This window comes from Asparagus officinalis, chromosome 4 (genome assembly GCF_001876935.1).
Source record: "Asparagus officinalis chromosome 4, Aspof.V1, whole genome shotgun sequence".
In the NCBI taxonomy this organism is placed as follows: domain Eukaryota; kingdom Viridiplantae; phylum Streptophyta; class Magnoliopsida; order Asparagales; family Asparagaceae; genus Asparagus; species Asparagus officinalis.
The window spans coordinates 139,800,881-139,824,330 of NC_033797.1; the positions used below are offsets into that span (position 1 = coordinate 139,800,881).

General features: G+C 38.4%; 1 protein-coding gene across 1 annotated transcript in view; it reads left to right on the forward strand.

Annotated features, from left to right (window-relative positions):
• The window catches only part of LOC109839561 (serine/threonine-protein kinase fray2), a 34,869-nt gene continuing 13,935 nt past the window's right edge, over positions 2,517-23,450 (forward strand). The window contains exons 1-16 of the mRNA XM_020408037.1: positions 2,517-2,703; positions 4,488-4,742; positions 4,818-4,942; positions 5,036-5,080; positions 5,822-5,903; positions 7,585-7,653; positions 7,892-8,062; positions 8,151-8,216; positions 8,537-8,605; positions 8,730-8,801; positions 8,997-9,058; positions 15,694-15,971; positions 17,311-17,451; positions 17,627-17,721; positions 17,794-17,832; positions 17,932-17,991. Coding sequence (XP_020263626.1) covers positions 2,590-2,703; positions 4,488-4,742; positions 4,818-4,942; positions 5,036-5,080; positions 5,822-5,903; positions 7,585-7,653; positions 7,892-8,062; positions 8,151-8,216; positions 8,537-8,605; positions 8,730-8,801; positions 8,997-9,058; positions 15,694-15,971; positions 17,311-17,451; positions 17,627-17,721; positions 17,794-17,832; positions 17,932-17,991 — 1,743 coding nt within the window. The 5' untranslated portion in view covers positions 2,517-2,589. The remainder of the gene's footprint in view (positions 2,704-4,487; positions 4,743-4,817; positions 4,943-5,035; positions 5,081-5,821; positions 5,904-7,584; positions 7,654-7,891; positions 8,063-8,150; positions 8,217-8,536; positions 8,606-8,729; positions 8,802-8,996; positions 9,059-15,693; positions 15,972-17,310; positions 17,452-17,626; positions 17,722-17,793; positions 17,833-17,931; positions 17,992-23,450) is intronic.

A 23,450-nucleotide genomic window follows, 5' to 3' on the forward strand; every position in this document is an offset into this window, starting at 1 on the left:
TCAGGCAGGAATTTGGGGACGGAGAAGGGGATTAGAAAGCCTATATATAGAGAGGAATACCTCACCTCTGAATTATCTCAAAACACAAATCTTCACCGGAGTCCCCAAATTAATCCCCATCTTTCTTTCAATATGGTGGTCCTAAGAACAAGAGGGTTGACCGGCGGCGGCTTGAATATGCAAGGGAGGAGGAGACGACAGCTATGGGATGGCTAGGGTTTCAGATTTTCAAACTCTGCTCTAATACCATGAAGAAACAGGTAAGTTTGGAAAGCTTTCCTTTTGATTTCTAATTAATCAATTTTGTACAAAAGCATTCCGGGTATATATAACAAAGTCTTGATTCCTAAACCTGGTAAAAAGATATGTTAGGTAAGTCCTAGATAAGGTAGGATATCTCCTAATTATGATACACCAAATATATACAAATCAACAATATTTATATACAAAATACCGTAACGTGCAATATATACATCGATACAACGTATGTGATAGGGATGGAGCTTAAGATGACTCTCACAGGGTAATCCTCTAAGAATTGTCCAGATTAAAATCTTACTTTGGGCTAATTGCACTGTTTTAATCATTTCCTTGAATAGTCTAGACATCTCGATAATATGTAACTCTCTTCTAGAGTTAAAAGAAAATTGATCACCTCTGTTGGCCATTCTTCACATCAAATTTGATTTCTGATTTAGTGTCATTTTTGCACTGACTTTGTGCTGACAAGGACAAAATGCAAGTGGTGTTAGGCATAATTGTATTGAATTTGTAAGGCCTTTTGTACCTGAAGTAGGCCAAAGACAACTAATCCTAAATTTCAGGATTGAAGTGTTGAGAAAATTGGGAACACAAAGAATAAGCTTTGGCATGTCCCAGCATGATTATTGACAGATGAACAACTTAATTTCCTAAAATAGAGGGTAAATCAACATTATACCCTTAATAATAACTAAAATTTAGCACGCATAAAAGATAAAATAACTTGCCAAGTACATAGGAAACTTAGGCAAAGTCATGCACTGGGTTCGGCTCTGATTGGATTTGGATTGGATTCGCGTGTAAATCTGGATTGGATTCGTGTGTAAATCAGTTTCCACATCAAATATGCATTTATCAAGCCAAGCTAAATCAAAATCTAAAAGATGTGCAACCAAGTCGTCAAATTCGAGTCGAACGTAACTCAAATTGCGTTTCTAGATTAGACTTGCTGTGATTCTAAGTTACATCTGCTAAATATGTGGCTAGTAAGATTTGAACTCTGAAGCTTATGGGGGCGACAACTGAGGGCTACAAATTTATGAGCAGCCCATGCAAACTATTTCTTAGCATGTAAACAAATCACTAAAAGTTGCACTTCTAGGTGCAAAGTGTTGATACCCATCACTTCCCACGTGCAGAGTTAGGCCAGTGTCCTGCAATTGTAAGGACAAGTACCCTTGGCCTCCTCATAATTACACTAGGCCCCACAGAGCCCGTCAACAATCCAGCTCATGAAAACACCAATAACTCCAAATAATAGTAATTATTATTATCAAAGAAAAGAGCAAACAACAAGGCCGAGTTTCAAACGTCTGTTACTGCGCGTCTTGTTTAGGCCCACGGACCCGTACGCTCGACCCAAGTACCCCCCCGGTTGATTCCCTTTAAGCGACCCATAAATTTATTGTAGGGTAAATTTCACCAAACCTCCCTAAAGTTTCGGACTATTTTTTTAATGCAACTATCCCAAAGTTCAGGGGTTTCCGGAAATTTTCCCTTTATTTTAGGATTGTTTTAATGACCCCAAATCCATAGGACTTTTTTATGATGGCTTATTTAATCTCAAACTAGGACAAGTAGACAACTTTATCAAGTTAATTTTTAGTGCCGAGGAACAATTTATGGGAGTTCCTGTTTAAATTAAGATAATTTAGTAATTTGCTTAGACAATTAGATCAAGTTGTAATATAACAAAACGCTTAGTTACTAAAAACTTTAGGGCATTTAAGGGCCAAGTTTAAAAACTTTAAGGTATTTAAGCGTTGTCAAAGAAAGAGAGTATGCATAATCGCAAAATTTTAAAAAATTTTAGGATACATAAGTGCTGTCAAAAAAAAAAAAGTAAGGGTATACAAATGCGAAGTAGCGGAAACTATAGGGTGTTCGAGTGCAATTAAGGCGAAAAATTGAAAATATCTACGTAGGGGGGGGTCACATATGAAAAACAAAACTCTTCGCTTGTAATGATATCCTTTTGGGCCGAGAGCTTAAAGGCGAGAGAAATCTGCACCGAACCGTACGGCACCCTACCGGGGCCCACCCATATCGTTGCCACGTCAGAAATGGTCGGCGTGTCCTCCTCCTCTAATCTCGTCATCTCTACTCTTCTAGAGCCCCTTTCCTCTTTTGGCCTCTCTCTCTCTCTCTCTCCTCTCTCTTATTTCTGGCGGCAGTCAACGCTTTTTAGAGAGAGAGAGAAAGTTGAGGGTTTTGGATCTCTTGAGGGAGAGGGGGGAGAGAGATGGGGAAGAGCGGGAGCGGCGGCGGGGGGGCGGGAGCGTGAGGCGGAGCGCCCACTACACGGTGTCGCCGGCCGACTACAGGCTGATGGAGGAGGTTGGATATGGCGCGAGCGCGACGGTGTACAGGGCGATCTTCCTGCCGGCGAAAGAGGTCGTTGCTGTCAAGTGCTTGGATCTCGATCGATGCAACAGTAACCTAGTCAGTTTCTGAATCCAATTGTTGTTATCTTTCGGCGAATTGCTTGGATCTTGAGCTGATCTATATCTAATTGTTAGCGTAAGATTGTGATTGAGCGATCTGAAGTTGGAAAATTTGATATCGAGCTTGGATTCTGGCCTCACGACCTTGACTCTGAAGCGTGCTCTTTCGAATTTGAAGTGTTGCCTATCCAATCTGAACACTGCTAGGCTAGGTGATTTGTTATTTTTAGATTGGGGTTGAACCTGGGTGGGAACTTTAATTTCGGATTGAAGCGAGCCCTACTCTGGAAATTTGATTTTGAGCTTGAATTCTAGCCATTTGTGCCCTCGAATCATAAAGTGAATCTTCAGCTTACACTGCACAAAATGGGCTATGGTCTTCTAGCTGTCCACGGTGGGCTTAGTAATTTGTTATTATTAGATTGGGATTGAATCTGTGTTGGAATTTAATTTGCGATTAAGCCAGCTGAATTTTGAAAATTTGATTTTTTTAGCTTAAAGTACTAGCTATTTCTGCCCCCGGATCATCACAAATTAACTATGATCTTATAGCCAATTTTGCCTTTGAACCATCTGTTAACTTTCTTGGAGAAAAAGCAACAACAAAGCCTTTGTCACTGGGAAAATCCCTTGAAAAATCACTTACTCAACCACCCTTTTACCCCCGAGTTATGCCATATCATTGGGGGATAAGTTATACTTAAATCAAAATGAAGTTGTTAGCCGATGGCTCTGAGCATTTTTCTTTGAATTCTAGTTGTGGTAATTCAGATGAAAGGAGGAAAATCATGGAGAACAAACATTAAAAGCTCATGTTCAAGTCTCTTTTTCCCCCGGGCCACAGTTTAGGTGTTCTACATGTCTTTTTGCAGATTCAGTTTAGTTATGTGCCTTTGTCCTCAGGATATGTCCCCCCCCTTAACTTCATTATAAGTTTTAGTTCTCGTTAGATCTCCTATGATGACCCAAGTCTGATTATCTAGTTGCCCTTTAGTCTGGGTGAATATTATGTGTTATTTGTGGCTAATGGTTTAGTTCAAACTAGAAAGTGATTGATAGGAGAAACAGAATTTAGTTGTCGGATTCTAGTATGATTTATGATTTTTGGTTTACGTTATTTCTGTTAAGCTGTTTTGTGTGCATTGCTCATCTATTCTCCCATTGATAGTTGGAGATTTACTTTAGGATTTAGGGAGGTTGTATTGCTCTTTGTCGGTTTGTAGAGTCTAGCAATCAAAATAATTTGGGTGCTTGTGTATTTGCACAAGACCTCAAGATTTTCAGTATATAGTTAATGTGTCACCACCTACCCCCTTACACCCCCGCGGCCTTGTTGTGATGTGTTGAGCACTTTTTTTCGTTGTCTTTTTTAGAGATCTTAGTAGCAAATTCCCCCTAAATCCTGATCTTCAATATACTTAAAGCTTTGGCACATCATCAGGGTACAAATCTTAGGATACATCTGTTCAGACCAATATTTTCCTAACACCTCCTTTATACCCTGTGAATCATAAAGAAAATTATTTTTCTCCTACTTGTATAGTGGTACAGTACATGACTGCGTCATGTAGTAGGCCTGGTTCATGTTTTTCCTCACTGATCCAATCATACTCACTGTGGTTACTTTGGTCTGCAGCATAGTTTACTTATGCCTTATGGTTGACTAAACATTTAATTTCCATATTTGTTTTGGCATATATTTTTGTGCACAGACATTTTATTTTTTATTTTCATTGATTTTTTTTTCTCATATGTGTGACAAGTTATTGGAACTCAATGTAGGATGACATACGAAGGGAAGCCCAGACAATGAGTTTGATAGACCATCCAAATGTCATAAGTGCATATTGCTCATTTGTTGTTGACCATTCACTATGGGTTGTCATGCCATTCATGGCAGAGGGCTCATGTTTGCACCTTATGAAGATATCATATCCAGATGGATTTGAGGAGTCTGTTATTTGTTCTATTCTTAAAGAAACACTCAAGGCTCTGGAGTACCTTCATAGACATGGACATATTCATCGTGATGTCAAGGTCAGTTGCGAAGCAGCTTGTGCTAGATCAAAAATCTTACAATGTTTCCTTGTTCAATGACGCTTTTAACTGCAGGCTGGGAATATCCTTCTTGATAGTTCTGGAATGGTGAAGCTTGGTGACTTTGGTGTTTCAGCTTGTATGTTTGATAGGGGTGATAGACAACGCTCGAGAAATACCTTTGTAGGCACGCCTTGCTGGTAAGCATTTTAAGTGCTTTGTGTTGTTATTCTGATATATTGTTATAAGCTCTCTTAATTTCATGAAAAATTCCATGATTTCGTTTTCAATAGGATGGCTCCTGAGGTCTTGCAACCAGGAAGTGGATATAATTTCAAGTGAGTCTTACTCCCAATTTAAATAGCATGGTAATAAATGTCTACTTAATTGAAAAGCAATCCGTTATGCAATTAGAAGTGTTCTACATAATACTCTTTTTCCTGTTAAGATTCTCTTTATGTGCTAGTTTTGTCTAATGTAACTGTGAAAGAAGTAGATGGAACTAAACAAAGAAAATCTTTATTTTGAAGAGAATGGCTTGCTTTGGCTATTTCTGTATTGGAACCCCCAGTTAATGAAGATTGTAGTAGATTCTCACTTTAAGATGAATGGCAGCATGTATTGCAATAGCAAGTCATGCTTAAAACTATTTAGGAATTTGTACAAGTTAACATGTAACTTTGGTGCCAGATGTAAATGAATGAAATTAGTCAGAATTCCAAACATAATATACAAGAAACAGCTATAATGAACAAATTAACAGAATATGTACAAATTAATGTGAAACAGGAAAAAACACACAAGAACTCATCGAAATCTACCCCATTAAAGCGGGATCTAGATCATTTCAAACATCTAAGAAAAATGATGCTTTGCTTCAATCAACACTTTAAGGCGTAACATTTTCTGATCACACTTAAAACTCTTATGCACCAACATTTGTTTTATCTCAAACAATTTACATTGTCAGACTAATCCAATTGTCAGGTTATGTCGTGTCTTTAAAACATATGAATGTTGCTTATGAAATTAATACTCAGCATGGTGCTCATGATTTTGGTGTCTATGCATATTGTCAGAGCTGACATTTGGTCATTTGGAATAACTGCTCTTGAGTTGGCACATGGTCATGCTCCTTTTTCAAAATATCCTCCAATGAAGGTATGTTTTTTTGGTTGATGGTGTAGTTGATGGTCTCTCTACAATATCTTACAAGTTAATCTCTAAGTGTATGATATGGCCCTTTTTGATGAAGTCTACGTATTATTACATAATCTGCTTTCCTTGTATCTGTTTTCTAAGTTATATAACAAAGTGATCAATCGAGAACTTTTCTGTTTCCAGTTCTTTTGGCTGGAAAAGTATTGCCACAATTCACAAGCCCTAGACTTTTAGGCCTTCTTTTCCTTTTTGTGAGTGCATGCATGTAGTACTGTGTCCTATTCGTCATAATTTGAGCCCCAACAACATCAACACTACTTACAGAAATTGTGTCTAAATCTATGAGAAACACTCCATCTAGTTCGAAAGTCGCAACATTGTTCATGCTCTTTATCTATAACATCTAAACTCATGAAAGTAGAAGATGGAACATTATGGAACTTCCTTCCCTATTTGCTGTGTGCATATGGAAATAGCAAGAGGTGACATATTATGAGATTATAGTATAAAAGCATGTGCACCTTACTTTTCCCTAATAAGATGTGAATTGATTTTAATTGAGGATCTGATTAGGAGTTCTACAACAGTTTACTTCTTGAATGCATAACCCACCCTCGGAAAATCTTGATAATGTACTTTTATTCAAGGCACCATAAATCTAATCCTTATTATAGCAAGATTTGTGGGTGATGACAGTGATAAGTTGATGCTGTAAGAATGGTAAAACTTAAAGGTTCCTTTTTTTAATTTCAGAACCAACTATGTAACTATCAAGAGCATGAATAACCAAGCTAGTTGTTCCTATATCAATTAATTATATGATGAAATTCTTGGACGAAGTCATCCTTCGGAGGATGATCTGGCAAGTAGTTTTCCACTCAGTTCAATATGAAGGATGCCAGAAAGGAAATTTAACCACTCAGTTTGATATGAAGGATGCCAGAAAGGAAATTTAACCACTCAGTTTGATATGAAGGATGCCAGAAAGGAAATTTAACCACTTATAGCTCGAGGCTCAGGTCTAGTGGGGATCCATGCTCACTTGCATCGTAATTTTTTGGCAGTGGCCAGATATATGAACTTAAAATAGGAGAGCTGCAGTGACAAATATCATCCAAGTTTTATTTCTATTAGGTCAAATTCTAGAACGTAGTATAGAAAAAGTAACAAAAGCATGACCATTATTTACAGCTACTATAATTGTCATTCTTCGTGCATGAGTATGTGCCTCATTTCTGGTCAAGATCATTTTGAGAAAGTGGTCTTACCATAAAAACCTAGATCTAGAAAGTCAACCGGAAGTAGGCTTGCCTATGTTATCTGGTCAAGCAGTTTTAAGTTTAAACACTTATCCTATAACCAAGGAGTAATTCTCCAAATTCTGGTAGACTACACAACTGTTATAATTCAGATGTTAGCTGATCAGAGTGAACGAGGAAAGTGTATTGCCATCACAGAACAAGCAGGGATTTATGGTTTCTTGTCCTAGAATGATAGTCATGATGTCAATTTTTATGCCAGAGCAATCTAGTAATAAATTGTAGTACTGTGTAAATCGCAGCCAGTTACTGCATGTTAGTATCTCTAAAAGCATGGTGGCCTTTATTAAGAATGATTTTGGTGTATGAGTTAAACTTAACTTCAGTGTACCACCAGCCTCAAAATTTTCATCTTCCTCTAGGTTCTCCTGATGACCCTTCAAAATGCTCCTCCAGGACTTGACTATGATCGGGATAAAAGATTTTCAAAGGTACGGCCTGTCTTATTGGCTAATAAAAGTTTATGATTATCGTTCATGATCTTGGTAGAGTTACCTGTTTTTTCAATAATTCTTATGGTATATATCCGCGCATGGTATTTAATGGACCCTTGCTTTGACATTTACACTCGTGAAACAGAGTGAGATTGGCTGCTTGTAGAGTGTTTCTGTATTATTGGATACCTTTCTTCTATTACTGTTCTAATTAAGGACCTTCAGTTGTAATCAGTCTTTTAAAGAAATGGTTGCAATGTGCTTGGTGAAAGATCAAACAAAGAGGCCAACAGCAGAAAAATTGTTAAAACACTCCTTTTTCAAAAATGCTAAGCCTCCAGAGCTGTCTGTGAAGACGCTTTTGGCTGACTTGCCACCTCTTTGGGACCGTGTGAAGGCACTCCAGGTTAGCCACCTTTTAAGGAAATGTCTGTTGTTGTTTCTTTCAGTTATAATTTGGCACATTCTTGTATCAAAATTTCCACACTCTGCAGCTTAAAGATGCTGCACAGCTGGCTATGAAGAAAATGCCATCAGCTGAACAAGAAGCACTATCAATGGTCAGTTGTTTCGTCTTGCTAAAAATAATGCTTTGAACTATATTCTACAGGAAGCCGATACTAGCTATTTATCTGATTATTGATGCTGGACCTGAAAATGTTCATAAATGAGATGTCTTAAGTTAGTAGACCTAGTTGTATTATGAACTGCTTGTTTATCGAATATTTTTCCAGTTCCCCAACATCTATTAGTTAACATGCAAATTTTAAGTGGTGATCTTTTGTGTGATGTCAAGTGCCCGGGAGAAAAAGCATTAATATTATTTCTTGTTGAGCTGGCTATGAGCAGTGTTATTCACTCCTAGTTTTATGATTAACAGAGTGAGTACCAGAGAGGTGTAAGTGCATGGAATTTTGATATTGAAGACTTGAAAGCTCAAGCATCCCTGGTATGTCTCTGTGGATGCATGTTCTTCCTGGATTCTGCATAATGTTAAATTATGCTGTTTTAAGAAATTTCTAGTTCATATTGAGTATTTTAAAATTTTGCTAACGCTTTAAGATGTCTAATAGATTCAGGATGATGATGACTTTTCTGAAACCAAGGAAGATGATGGTAGCATGAGAGGATTTACCAACAACAAGGTATTCTAATTTCCCTCTTCTTGGCAAAGAATTTTATGTAGTTCTTGCATGTCATTCTGCATGCTGTTTAAATCTCCTTATTCCTTCCTTACAAAGACCTATTGCTGTTCTATTTTTTGTGATTTTTAAGTAATTGATTTTATATGCTGATCTGATGCTGCTTGTGTTATTATTGACTTTTAATATTATTGTCAGGATCCATCTACTTCCAGATCTATTTTTGGGAAAACATCAGTTACTGATGAAACCAATTGCAGGTGAGCTATCTCCTATACCTAAATCAAATTTCTCATTTGAGCACGTTGGATTCATGATCCGAGCTTTCTTTTAATAGTTATGTGGACAAATTTATGTTTTTGTATTTGCACTTCTTTTGTAGCTGTCACGTCCCGCTTCCCAAAATACCCGGGAATCGGAACGTGAACAAGCCCGCGACGTATTAGATTGAGAAGAAATATACACTATTATTTTTTTTCTCTTTTCTTTTCTTCTCAATCCAATACGCTAAGCGTCAAAAATATAATATACGAAGTCACAGGTCCCCGATCACACATAGCAAGAATATAATGACAACCCAGAATAAGAAATAAACATATCATCAACAGTAAATCATCCCAGACATGAAAATATGGGTCAAACATACCTTTATTATAAAATAGTCCAACTAGGAAATAAGAAATACATAGTCCATAAAGAAAATACTGTTAAAATACTAAATCCAACATCAACTAAAGAAAAGTACGGTAAAAGAGTTTTAATGTCCAATTACTACTACGAAAGAAAACCACTACGCTTCAGCTGGTTCTTCTACTCCTTCTGCAAGGCACCCGGCTGAGAATCATCTGGCTCCTGTACGATTCCGAACTGAGGCTGTCTGTCTCCTAAATCTGACGTACACCCAGAAAATAGGAGTACGTCAGCGTGTATAACACACGGCAAGATCCCCCAAGCCAGGGACAAATACAATAACAGTAATGATAACATATGCGTGGTCAATGCGATAACAGAAATAGAAATAGAACATGTGATGATAGTAATAACGATAGAGGCATGCAACTGGAATACTAATAATCAGAAGAATCCAAAAATCAACCAAGTAACAAGATCATGCAGGTAGCGATCAAAAAATATCCAAGCAACAAGGTCATACAATAGATGGAATTAATACTTAAAAATCTACAACTCGAGACGTAGTACGTCGAGCGAAATAATCCAAACAAGGAAACCCTCATGTATATACCATATGTCTCAAATTGTAAATAATTAAATATTAACCCCGATCTATGTATGGAAAGAAATACAACTGATCTACGTCTCACAAGAATCATACTTAGCCAAGAATCTAAGTCATGTAACTAGTCATCCTATAACAGGTCACTGGCTCATATTATCGAATAACTGATAGATCGCGATCACAAATATCCCAACTCCTCGGACCCACCCCGGTGACTACACAAACTTCACCGGCGCGAGCCCGGAATGCATAAACATCTCAACTCCTCAGACCCATCCCGGTGACTACACAAACTTCACCGGCGCGAGCCTGGAATATCGCGATCACAAATATCCCAACTCCTCGGACCCACCCCGGTGACTACACAAACTTCACCGGCGCGAGCCCGGAATGCATAAACATCTCAACTCCTCGGACCCACCCCGATGACTACACAAACTTCACCGGCACGAGCCCGGAATACAACCACAATCACAAATATCTCAACACCTCAGACCCACCCCGGTGACTACACAAACAGCCCGGAATACAACCACAATCACAAATATCTCAACACCTCAGACCCACCCCGGTGACTACACAAACTTTACCAGAGTGAGCCTAGAATACCAAACAATCACAAATATCTCAACTCCTCAGACCCACCCCGGTGACTACACAAACTTTACCGGCGTGAACCTGGAAAATACATCAACCATCACAACTACTCACATGGACCAAGACTTCTCACCCAAATTCTCATAATTCCAGGTCAACTACACACAAGATTCTAGATCATTCTCATAATTCCAGGTCAACTACACACAAGATTCTAGATCCTAACTGTGTCATACAGGTCACTATAGTCATGTACTTCTCATGATTCTCAACATGGAATAATAAATATAATTACACTAAGTGTCAAAGTCATAAAGTATGAACAGGGGTCGTGATCACATGCAAGAAACATACGAAAGTAAAGCTACTATTAACAATGCAACGTGAAACTACCATTAACAGATGTTTTGCACATGAAAATCGAAATCTCAGTTATTAGCAGTGTTTTAAATATCGGCCGCCATGGCGGACATGGCGGCCGATATTGCGGTTTTGTTGCCTAGCCGATACGAAATCGCTGATTTTAACTCGTATTGCGTTTTTGGGGTCATGGCGGGGATATATCGGAAAAAATCGGACATTGCGGGCGCCATTTCGGGGATCAAAAATCGGCCAACTTTGTTAAATATCGGTTTTAGGCTTATTGGGTCGAATTTGAACCCGACCCGACCCAATAAGCCATATTAGTGATCCATTTATGATATTATGTAGGTCAAGCATTCGGATGGTGTTAATATGCACTCGGGAATCAGGTGTCTACAATTGGTTAGTGATCCTAACATCAATAATCATATGTTTAGACAATATAATTATCAAGTATGTGAAGATTCCATTTATGATATTATATCAACCTATCCGATATGGCAATCCGATATTTTTTTCATGTCCCCCGATATATCCCCGATTTCCGCTATCCGACATGAATTTTGGCCGACCGACATGAACCCGACATCCGACATTTAAAACATTGGTTATTAGTTCTAACAATAATTTCCTTTAAAGTTCTCTCATTATAAAATTCTAAAATGATCTTCTTAAAATATATTCTATTATTATTTATGAACAGTAATACTTTTTAATTTATATATGATTTCTATGATATTTTATAAAATAATCTAAAATACTCTTTTTCTCAAAATAAAATTCTTTTAATTATAACAATTATTCAAAAATACTCCATATCCAAAATAAATTATTTTCTCGAAATAATTCCTTTTAAAATATTTTCCTCATTATAAATCATTCTAAAAAATTTTCTGTAATTACATTTTTTCCTTCCAAACATCACGAAATTAAACATAAACTATTTTTGACATATCTATTCATCACTTATAGCATCGTTTCGCAGAATATAATCACACAGTATCAACAACTCACGCAAATGATCACGTTATAACATAATCTAGCATAGTTAAATCAACGTATATAATTAATAAATTCTTAATGTATCAAAAAATAAATAGACAAGATGATGAGCAAGAGGGATCTTGCCTCGGGTAACGTCGAACGAGTCGACGTCGTCGTGCAAGTCCTCGGCGAGCGTCGGTGTGACGGCGGCGAGTTCGTCGGAGGAACTCGACGACGAAGGCTGTAGGCGGATCCGAGGAGGCAACGAAGTTGGCGTTCGTCAGGCGGAGCTCAACGGCGAGGAGGTCGGCAACTGTGGACGCTGATGGGCTGGTTGGCGACGGCTCGGACATTACGAGAGGAGGCAGATTGGGGCGGCGCGGATCTGAAAGTCGGCGGGCGCCAGGATCTGGAGAGGCGCGCGCTGAGGTGGTCGTCGGGCGGCGGGGCTTCGGGCGGCGGTGCTGGAGCTCGTGGCGAGGAGGCCGAGGGGAGCAGAGGGGGCCCTGCGTGGGGTTGAGAGAGGCGGAAGGGATGCAGGTAGAGGCGGCGCTGCGAGGACCTTGGACGCTGGTCGGAGCGTGAGAGCGACGGCGCCGCCGTTGAGGTCGGCAGCAAGGTGCAGTGGCTCGGTGGGCGGCTTGCGGGGCGGCGGTTGGCGGCAGGTCGGTTCAGACGAGCGCGGCGGTGCCGCAAGGATGAAGGATGGCGCGCATTTTCGTCGCGGCCGCGTCGCGCGGCTTCGCGGCTTTAGTAGGAGCGGGGAGAAGAGGAGGGGAAACTGGAGTTGGGTTTTGTGAACGAGAGAGAAGGATGAGGAGGATCTGATGTGGGTTCTTTTGAGGGGAGAGAGAAGAGAGAGATGATGGGTGTGATGGTCGGTGAAGTGAGAGAGAGAGGGAGACTGATGAAATAATAAGAGAGAAAGGAAATGTGAGCTGGAGTTGAGAGAATTATTGAAGAGAGAGAAAGTGAATATTTTAGGGGATTTGAAAGGAAGAGATTGGAGAGAGAAAAAGAAGGGGACATGATTGAGAGGAGTACGGGTGATATTAGGGGATTTGAAAAAGATTGGAGAGAGAGTGTGTATTATTGGAGAAAGAGAGGAATTTACGTGATTAAAGTTGAAATGAGATCAACGTGGTTGAGGAGTGATTGGAGAGTGATTAAGGGCTGATTGGGAAATTGATTAGGGAGATTATGGTAGGAATTCAAATGAGAGAAAATTAAGGGGGAAGAAGATTATAGAAATATTTATTTATTTATTCATAATATTTAAAAATAATCATTATAATAATAATTAACCATATAATAATATTAATAAATAATTAACAGCTAAATATTTATATATTTACATATGTACTAATGTACTAAGCTCAGGTTTACATTAATAATAACAAGGTCACTAATAATATTAGCCATCAAATGATTATATATAAAAAAAAATCATTAAACCATAAATTAATATTTAGCAGAATTAATAAATACAAGACTATATATTTTATTATTTATTTATTTTGAAAACTCAGAAAATTTCAGAAATTAGGAAAAATATTAATAAAATATAATATAATATTTTAAATACTAAAAAATTGTTTAAATACGTATCGAAAAATTACGGTTGTTACAGTAGCATTTATACGATAGTATTAGTAGTATTGTAATGCATTCAAGGAGTGCAAGACGGTTCAAGGAAAATTTTCTGCTTCATATGTTATGGCTCTGGCTTGTGCTGACTGCTTTTAGTTCTTTCAATTGATGTTGATAATTGTGTATCTCGAGTTTATCATGCTTCTTTCCATTTAATTTCTTTCAGAATGCAGCTTGTGGTTATTTTATGATATTGGTAAGTTAGATCTAAAGAAATAGTAAGTTAGGTAAAGATGAAAAAAAGAAATAAATGCATCATCTATCTTGAATGAATTTTCTGGCTTGTCAGTTAAACTGGTAAACACGAGCACTTGAAATATGATTTGTTCAGAGTGGAAGGATCAAGAAGGATAATTTCTCTGTAGAAATTTGAAATTCAAGAAGAAACCCAAAGAGAAATCAATCTGAGGATGCTTCAAGCCATGATCATGCTCACTGACACTTGTGTAGGTGTGACATTATTATTGCACGGAACAAGCCATGAAATATCATGAGCATTTAACCGTCAATATTGTCTTCAAAGTGAAATTGTATAGACAGCAAAGACCTGCTGTGAATATTGTCTTGTTCACCATGGAAGTTAGTATGGAATTAAGGGGTTCAATTTTCATGTAGAATTGGAATTTACCCTCAAAACAAGTGAGTTCCCATGGAGATAATCCTACATTACCATCAATGTACTCAAAGCATGTTGAATAACTTCTATATTTCCAGTTACATCCAACTAAACACGTGATGATTTGAAATTCAGCAGATCAGAGCATGCCTATCAAAACATGAGCTTATATGCTTTTTCCGTGATTCTAAATTCATTAGTTTGAAGAAGTCATGTAATTGCAACTTGTTTCCACTGAATGAGCTGTAATAGGTAAGATGATAAGATTCACTATCGAAAATCATATCATCGTGGAGGTAGACTCCTAGTAGGCACAAGCAGGGAATTGGCATGAAATCTTTCATCTATCAGCACTTAGAAGATTCAGTGGGCATTAGTGTAAGACCAAAAGATTGTTTTCTTCAGCTCTAGAATTAAAAAGATTAAAAAAAGTCCAATGTTGTCGCTGTTGCCTCTTGCCATTTAGAAAATATCATTCTATGTGAAAGTCTGTAGGCTGGTCCTAGGTGAATAGAGTTGACAAATCAATTAAACAAGGTTCAAGTAGTTTCCCTGTACCATAGGTTTCTCTTGATTCCTACTCATTACCCCAAATTTCAACTCAAACTTTGGCCTGATAAATCCGATATTTAGAGCCTCTATTATCGGCCGATAAGTACCTATATCGCCGATAAACCCCAAAAAACGATAACCGATTAAAAATTCCTACTTATCCTAGCGGAAAGCTCCCAAATCCGATAACTCGGCGATAATATCGGATTATCGGCTGATATTTAAAACCTTGGCAGCTTGCTCCTGTTTAGTGGTTGGTCTTCTTTTTTTTTGTTTGTAATCTCTTTTCAGTTTGATACAGATACTGTTACATGCATGAAAGTACAACTTCATCCCTCGTCTATAATTTAAACTACTTCACTCTCAATTCTGAATGAGTACACATGTAACAGTATCACGAGGAGTTAAATGTTCGGTCTGAAAATCAATGTGAACATATAAGTCTTTCTAAATACACTTTCAAGGTGTGTACAAAATGCTGTTATTAGAATGGTAAAAAGCTCTGAAAATTCCATTCCACATCATATGAAAGCTCGTGAATATTAGCAAACAACATGGTAAACAGGTCTCCTAATTTCAACTGAGTTGGAGTATGAAAATCACAATTTTACATTGTTTATAAAAGATACAAATTGAGTTACATTGTTCCATATATAAATAATCAGTGATGTTCTACCTTGTGCACTTATCCATTGTTTATGAAAAAATCCTCTTCATTGTCATATGCTGTTCAGCTTCAATTTTATATTGTGTAAATAAATTGCAGTTTGATACCAATTGATCTAAAAATCTTATCCTGAATTCTGTTGCATTAGAAAACTATTTTCAGAAGGCACCTACTGTGGGCATTTTGCACTGTCGTCAGTGTTTCTCTGACAAGTTGTGTTCTTGTGCAGAGAGAATACATATGCTGCAGATGAGTCGGGAACTAGGTGCTCAAGTGCAAAAACTGAACCTGTAGAAACAGTTTCATTAGCCTCTCGTAATCAAGAAATACTGGATGGATATGATAAAAGCAGATCCAAAAATGATTCGATGCCATCAACATCAAAACAAGGCATAGACCCCAACAACTGGAAAAGCCAAGCTGGGAAAAAGCACCTTACTTATAGTGGTCCTCTCATCCCATCTAACGTTCATGGCAACTCGTTCATAGAAAGAGGACGCATGTCTGACACTTTCCATTTTCATAGAATATGACTCTAAAAGATCATTACTTCTGCTGAGTGTGGAATGCTTTAGTCAATTGTGCTTGCTTTCCACCATCATTAAATGGGGAAGTGCTAGATATCTGAAACATTAATGGGAACAAAATAAAGACTTCATGATTGACATCTGTTTACTTCAAATCATATATCAAAAAAGATAACTGAAACTCCAATCCAATAGCTTATGTAATATAAGGCAACAATGCCTTCACATGTTTGAAAACTTCTTATGCAGTGTTAAAATTTAAACTACGTCAAACCCTCTAATGTTTACTTGAGCCATCAATGGCTCTGACATGTATATTACACAAGCCTTGTAATGTTTTGTTGTGTGACATGGCTCTGACACGTGATTTTTTGGTATCTGAGAATGAGATGACTTTAATGTGTCTATATATGTTGAGCATGTCATGCAACTGTATGTCTGATACATGTTGGAAGCAGACATTGAACCCAATTTGAAGTGTCCATGTCTCACAGCTTTCTTTTCTTTTCTAGCACAGGGTATGGAATTTTTATTTGCATGAGCCATAAGGATTTTAGTTTCAATATAGAACCAGGATTATGACATCTGTACAGGAAAGGTAACTTATAAATTCTTTCCCTTGATTCCTGCTAATTCTCCTGCGACTACGAGCAGAGATGAGCTAGGTCTGTTTCTGGCTAACCTCCATCATCACTTAGTCAGTAAGGGATCAAATAAAGAAGTAAAACAGAGCAGAAAGGAGCTAATAAAAAAAAAGGTTACCTCAGGCGAAGATGTGGACATCTATTTCATGGGGGCAAGAGGTAAGAAATACCCATAAGGTGGTTGAAAATTTGTACCATCTTAGACACGCATGGGGGAGCAAGTAACATGACATGCATAGTTGAGCAAGTATGTAAAGTTTGTCCACCTGATGGTATTAGTGAAGACATTTTTGAAATAATTTAAGCATGAGAGTACGGCCATCTTAGAAATGTGAAAGGCCAAATATGCTTATACAGTTATGGTACATTTTACTGAGTGCTGAAGCTTTTAAGTTTTGTTGAATGAGTCTATGGATAATCATAGAACTTTTTGTGAAACTAGTTTTCAGAAATTCTCTCATTTGTCTTTCATACTTATCTTTTCATGGATAACTCAATGATGCGTAATTTGACTGCTTTATATTAAGATCTCTGTGTAATGTTTATGATGATCAATTGGAGAGGGAGTAGTTTCCAGCTGAAGGTTTGCAGTTGGAAAATAGAATATAAGCAAATTTTTATGGGGTGACATTTTTTAAATATATGATAGTCCAAGATGTATTAAATCTTGTTTAAACAGATCCGAGGGTGACAATCAACTAGCTTATGATAAGTCTAAACGCGATGTTCGGAAGACGCCGAACTTAAGTGGTCCGCTGATGCTTCCAAATCGTGCTTCTGCAAACAGTTTATCTGCTCCTATACGATCTTCAGGAGGTAATAGAACATAAGTAGACTTCTGAGTATGTTTATGGATTTAGCCTTTCTTCCGCCTCCTGAATTCTGAAGGATAGCATGCATATTTATTTTGTTATTGCTGTTTATTCTATTGGGTGTAGCGCATTTAGATGGAATAGTGTGACACTGAAAGAGAATCTTCCTATTCTTATAGGATATGGAGATTCATTAGAGGATAAGTCCAAGGCTAATGTGGTACAGATAAAAGGCCGATTTTCAGTCACATCAGAAAATGTGGATCTAGTGAAGGTCAATTCTCAATATTGGAACTTATTTTTACAAATTGAATCGTCTCTAATGAGAAAAAAAATACATTGCCAGGATATTCCATTATGTTCCGCTCCTCGGAGGTCCTCTCAGGTATTTCTTTTTCTTTTGAAATACAGACTTCTGTACGTAAATTGATTATCTAAACCCTGCCAGTCCATTCATCGTATTAAAATAGTGTGATTTCTCCAGAGTTCGCCATTAAGAAAATCAGCGAGTGTTGGCGATTGGTTAGTTCAGTCTAAACAAGTGGTATGCAAATTTATCTCTTTCAGTTGCAAGCATGTTACATTTAATTTTTTTTCATAGTTAACATTCTCTTTTCTGTAAACTATGTTCAATAGTTTTCGTTAGTCAAACATAATTTTCTTTTCTAGAAAACATTATCATGTTAATTGACTAAACATTGGAGACAAAAATTGTATGAGCCATAAGGAATTTGAAATATGCTAATTAATTGCCATTCTGTTGAAAGAGACGAAAATGAAAAAAATTGTGGGTTATAGCAAATGAAAGTTATGAATTTTGAGTGAAGAAAACATAACTGCCAATCTGCCATTAAGTCAAAATTGTCGAAAATGGAAAAAATCGCGGGCTATGCGGGTCGAAACATATGAAAATGGGCAGGTGTGTGTTATACAAGCCGATGATTGTGACTTTGAGGAAAGAAATCTTAATTTTCATTAGATCAAACTATTGAAAATGAACAAAAATCATGGGTTACAGCCCATGAAAAATATGAATTTTGAAGTAAGTTGATTATTTCCATTGAGTTGAAAGAGATAAACGGAAAAAATTACAGTTTATAGCCCATGAATATCGTAAATTTTGAAGAAAAATACTTAATTGTCATCGACACGAAAGGAGCAAAAATAAACAAAAATCACGGTTTATAGTCTGAGAAATCTAAGAATTTAGAAGTATGCCAATTATTTACCATTGGGTCAAAATAAATAGAAATGGAGAAAATTGTTAACTATAGTTCATGAAATTCATGAATTTTGAGAAAAAACTTTATTGCCATTGGGTCAAAATGACTAAAAAATGGATAAAAATCATGGGTTATATAGGCTATGAAAATTATGAATTTTTATATATGCCAATTGTAGAAAGAGATAATTGAGAGAGCAAAAACCCTAACTTAATTGATTCATTCAGATACTAGAGAGATATATATATAGTCATACAAATAGGGGTATGGTTAACGGGTCACAGTCCATTAACCCAATACCCAATAGACTTAATCTAACACTCCCCCTCAAACTGGAGCATAAATAGCCACCATGCCCAGCTTATCACATATAGTAGAAAACACCTTTGAAGAAGTAGCCTTGGTAAGAATATCAGCAAGTTGTTGTGAGGACGGAGTGAATGTGAGAGATACTATCTTCTTCTCCCAAGCATCTCTGACAAAATTGCAGTCAACTTCAATATGTTTTGTCCTCTCATGAAACACAGGATTCTGTGCAATATAAATGGCAGACTGGTTGTCACAGTGCATTGGCATGGATCCAGACTGAACAAAACCAAGTTCTGTTATAAACTTTCTTAGCCACACCATCTCACAAGCAGTGTGAGCCATTGCTCTATATTCGGCCTCTACACTAGTTCGTGATACTACGTCTTGTTTCTTACTTCTCCAAGTCACAAGATTACCTCCAACAAAAGTATAAAATCCTGAGGTTGATTTTCGGTCTCCCATGTCTCCTGCGTAGCCAGCATCAGAGAAAGCCAAAATATGAGTATGCCCATGCTTCTTATATAACAATCCCTTGCCAAGACAACTTTTGACATATGCCAAAATCTTCAGAGCTGCTGTCCAATGAACCTCTCTAGGTTTGTACATAAACCTGCTCAGTACACCTACTGTAAAAATAATATCAGGTCTGGTAATTGTCAAATATATTAGCTTCCCAATTAGTCTCCTATATCGTGCAGCATCATCTAGTAGAGAGGTATCATCACGCCACAAATCAACATTTGCCTCCATTGGAGTGCTTGCAGGTTTGCATTCCAAGAGACCTGCTTCTTCTAGTAGCTTGCAGGTTTGCATTCCAAGAGACCTGCTTCTTCTAGTAAATCTAGCACATACTTTCTTTGGGACAATAACAGGCCATGTTTTTTATATGCAACTTCAATCCCAAGAAAATACTTTGGCTTTTCCATGTCCTTAGCGACAAAATGACGGTTTAGATACTCCTTAGTCTCAGCTAAGGCAACAGAGTCACTCTCAGTCAGCAGAATATCATCAACATATACGGCTAAAATAACCAAACTAGTTGTTGTGCGTCGAAGAAAGACAGAGTGATCAGACTGATAACGTTGAAAACCAACATTAGAAATAACCTTGCTGAACTTATCAAACCAAGCTCGAGGACTCTGCTTTAACCCATAGATGGCCTTTCTCAGCCTGCAGATAAGATTCTCCCACTGAGCAACATACCCAGGAGGTTGCTCCATATAAACCTCCTCGTCCAAATCACCATAAAAGAAAGCATTCTTCACATCTAGTTGGTGCATCGCCCAATCTATATTAACAGCCAGAGAGAAGAATTCTGATAGAGTTAAGACGAGCAACGGGAGAAAAGGTTTCAAAATAGTTAATACCATATGTCTGGGTATATCCTTTAGCAACCAAGCGAGCTTTATATCTATCAACAGACCCATCAGGACGATATTTCAAGGTATACACCCATCTGCAGTCAACCACAGTCGCTCCAGCAGGTAGAGAGACCAAATCCCAAGTCCCTCTAGAAAGCAGTGCATTCATCTCCTCATCCATAGCCTGTTTCCAGGCGGGTACTAACAAAGCTTCCTCATGTGATCTGGGTAAAGATATAGTGGACAATGACAAAGCAAAATGACGAAATGATGAGGTGAGACGGTCATAAGAGACAAAAAAAAGAGATAGGATATTTTGGGCAAGACCGTTTACCTTTACGAAGAGCAATAGGAACATCTAAGTCAGAAGAGATATGAGGCTCGACATGAGATGGACCTGCAGCTGGAGAAGAAGAGTCAGCAGGAGCAGAGACAGGTGTATGTACTCTAGGACGGCGAGAGTATGTCAGTAGAGGCTTTGGTGCAGTAGTCATAGGAGCAGATACCGGAATAGTAGTGGGAGCCGTAGAAGATAGTGGTACCTGTGGACTGACAGAGGTAGTGGAACCAGAGAAAAAATATGGGACAAACCCAAAAAAAGTAACATCAGCAGAAACAAAATATCTCCTGGTGGTCGGATGATAGCACATATACCTTTTTTGAGTACGTGAGTATCCAACAAACACACACTTAATGGACCTAGGAGACAATTTATCCAAACCAGCAGTCAAATCTTGAACAAAACACGTACAACCAAAAACTCGAGGAATCACAGAAAAACATGTTTTAGCAGGATAAAGACAGTGGAATGGTATCAAACCATCAAGAACAGAGGAAGGCATGCGATTAATCAAATAACAGGCAGTGAGGACAGCATCCGACCACAAGTACTTTGGAATATTCATATGCATCATCAGTGTTCTAGCAACATCGAGAATATGTCTATGCTTCCTCTCAGCAACTCTATTTTGTTGTGAAGTGTGAGAGCATGAAGTTTGATGAATAATACCATTAAGAGCACAAAATTTTGAAACGTCATTTTTTATATATTCCAAAGCATTATCAGTACGAAGAATATGAACAGAAGTAGAGAACTGGGTGTTTATTTCATTATAAAAAAGTTCAATAATATGCGAGACTTCAGACCTCTCTTTCAACAAATATAGCCAAGTCATGCGAGAGAAATCAACAAAAACAATGAAATATTAAAAACCCTTCACAGAGGGAACACAAGGACCCCAGACATCAGAATGAACTAACTCAAACGGAAAACTACTGTGTTTATCGACACGACTCTGAAAAGAAGCACGATGGTGCTTACCCAGTTCACATGACTCACAACCTAAAGAAGAAAGGGAAGACTGAACAGTAACTACCGATCTAAGTTTCTGTAGTGAAGGATGACCCAGACGCCAGTGCCACAGTAAGGTAGAATCAGGCTGTGCTGCAACAAGACCAGCACCCGGCACACTGTCGTCCAAATAGTACATACCTCCTCTCTCATGCCCCGAACCAATCGTCATCCCAGTTGCTAGGTCCTGAAAAACACAATAAGAAGGAAAGAATGTGACTTTACAGTTATTGTGCTTTGTAAACTTGCTAATGGATAATAAGCTAACAGGGAATTTAGGAGCATATAACACATCAGTGAGTTTCAAAGAGGAAGTAGCATGAACTACTCCAGCACCAAGAACTGGAGAAAGTGTACCATCAGCGATTCGAATAGAGGGAAACTTATCAGAAAGATGTAAAGAGAGAAAACGATCCTTTATACCTGTCATATGGGATGAGGCTCCAGAATCTAGTACCCATGGTTCATGAGGAGAAACTATGTAAGCATCCATACCTGAAGAGGATGCATGATTAGCCAAATGACTGTTCTGAGAGAGCTCTAGCTGGCGTAACCTCTCATAATCTGCCTGAGAAATCTGAACAGTAGGAACAGTAGTAGCTGGATTACTAGAAATAGTAGTAAAAATAGGTGAGCGAGTCGACTCGGCATCGGGTACTTGGGCCCATTGAGGACGACCAAACTTCTCCCAGCACTTCTCAGAAATATGATTGGTCCTCCCACATTGACCACACTGACGTGAACCCCTATCAGAATCACCATGTCTCCCACTAAAAGAGCCACGTCCTCCTAAAGAATCACGACCACGACCACGACCACGACCACGACCGCGGCCTCTGCCTCTACTAGAGAACATGACAGACTGATCCACTGAAGGTGGAGAGATGCAGAAGTATCAGAAGAAGCACCAGTAGAGACCTGCATGACTCTGGAGAATATAGCAGTCAGTGAGGGGATGGTATCTCCACCCAATATCTGTCCTCTCACCTGGGACTGCAAGTTAGGGTGCAATCCAGAAAGAAACTTGGACACTGCCAAGTCACGGCGATATCCTAACAACGCGCCGCATCAGCTACTGTAGGCTGATGCATCTCCAGTTCGTCTATCAGTCCCTTTAACTCACCAAAGAACTCCGGAACCGACCTATCTCCCTGTTTGAGCGTAAACAGTCGCCCATAAATCTCAAATACACGGGAAGCATTCTTCTCATTTCCGTACATAATCTTCAGGCTGTCCCACATCTCCTTCGCAGTGGTTAAGAACATAACACTGCTACTAATCTGTGGTTCCGTGCTGTTGAGGAGTCACGTCATAACACAATAATCAGACGAGAGCCAGAAACTGTAGGTGAGATCTGTGGTAGGTGGAGGAGAGGCCAGAAGATGTGGAAGTTTGCTCTGAGCGCCAATGAAGATGCGGAAAGCCTGAGCCCAGAGCAGATAGTTTGTACCATTCAATTTTATTGTAGTCCCCAAGACTACCTTGGGCGCAGAAGTCTGACCAGCAGCAGCAGAAGGAGATGTAGAAGAGGAGAGATCTGTTTCCGATATTGTTGCACAATAGTGATAGGCAGGTAGTAGTCAAATAATCAGGGCAGTAGTAGAGATCTGTTATTTAAACATAGACTAAGAGCAGATCAAAAAATAGGCAGTAGTAGATGACCGGATCGGGTCATGTGTGGCCACCAGCAGCAGCAGAGGGAGATGTAGAAGAGGAGGAGAGATCTGTTTCCGACATTGTTGCACAATAGTGATAGGCG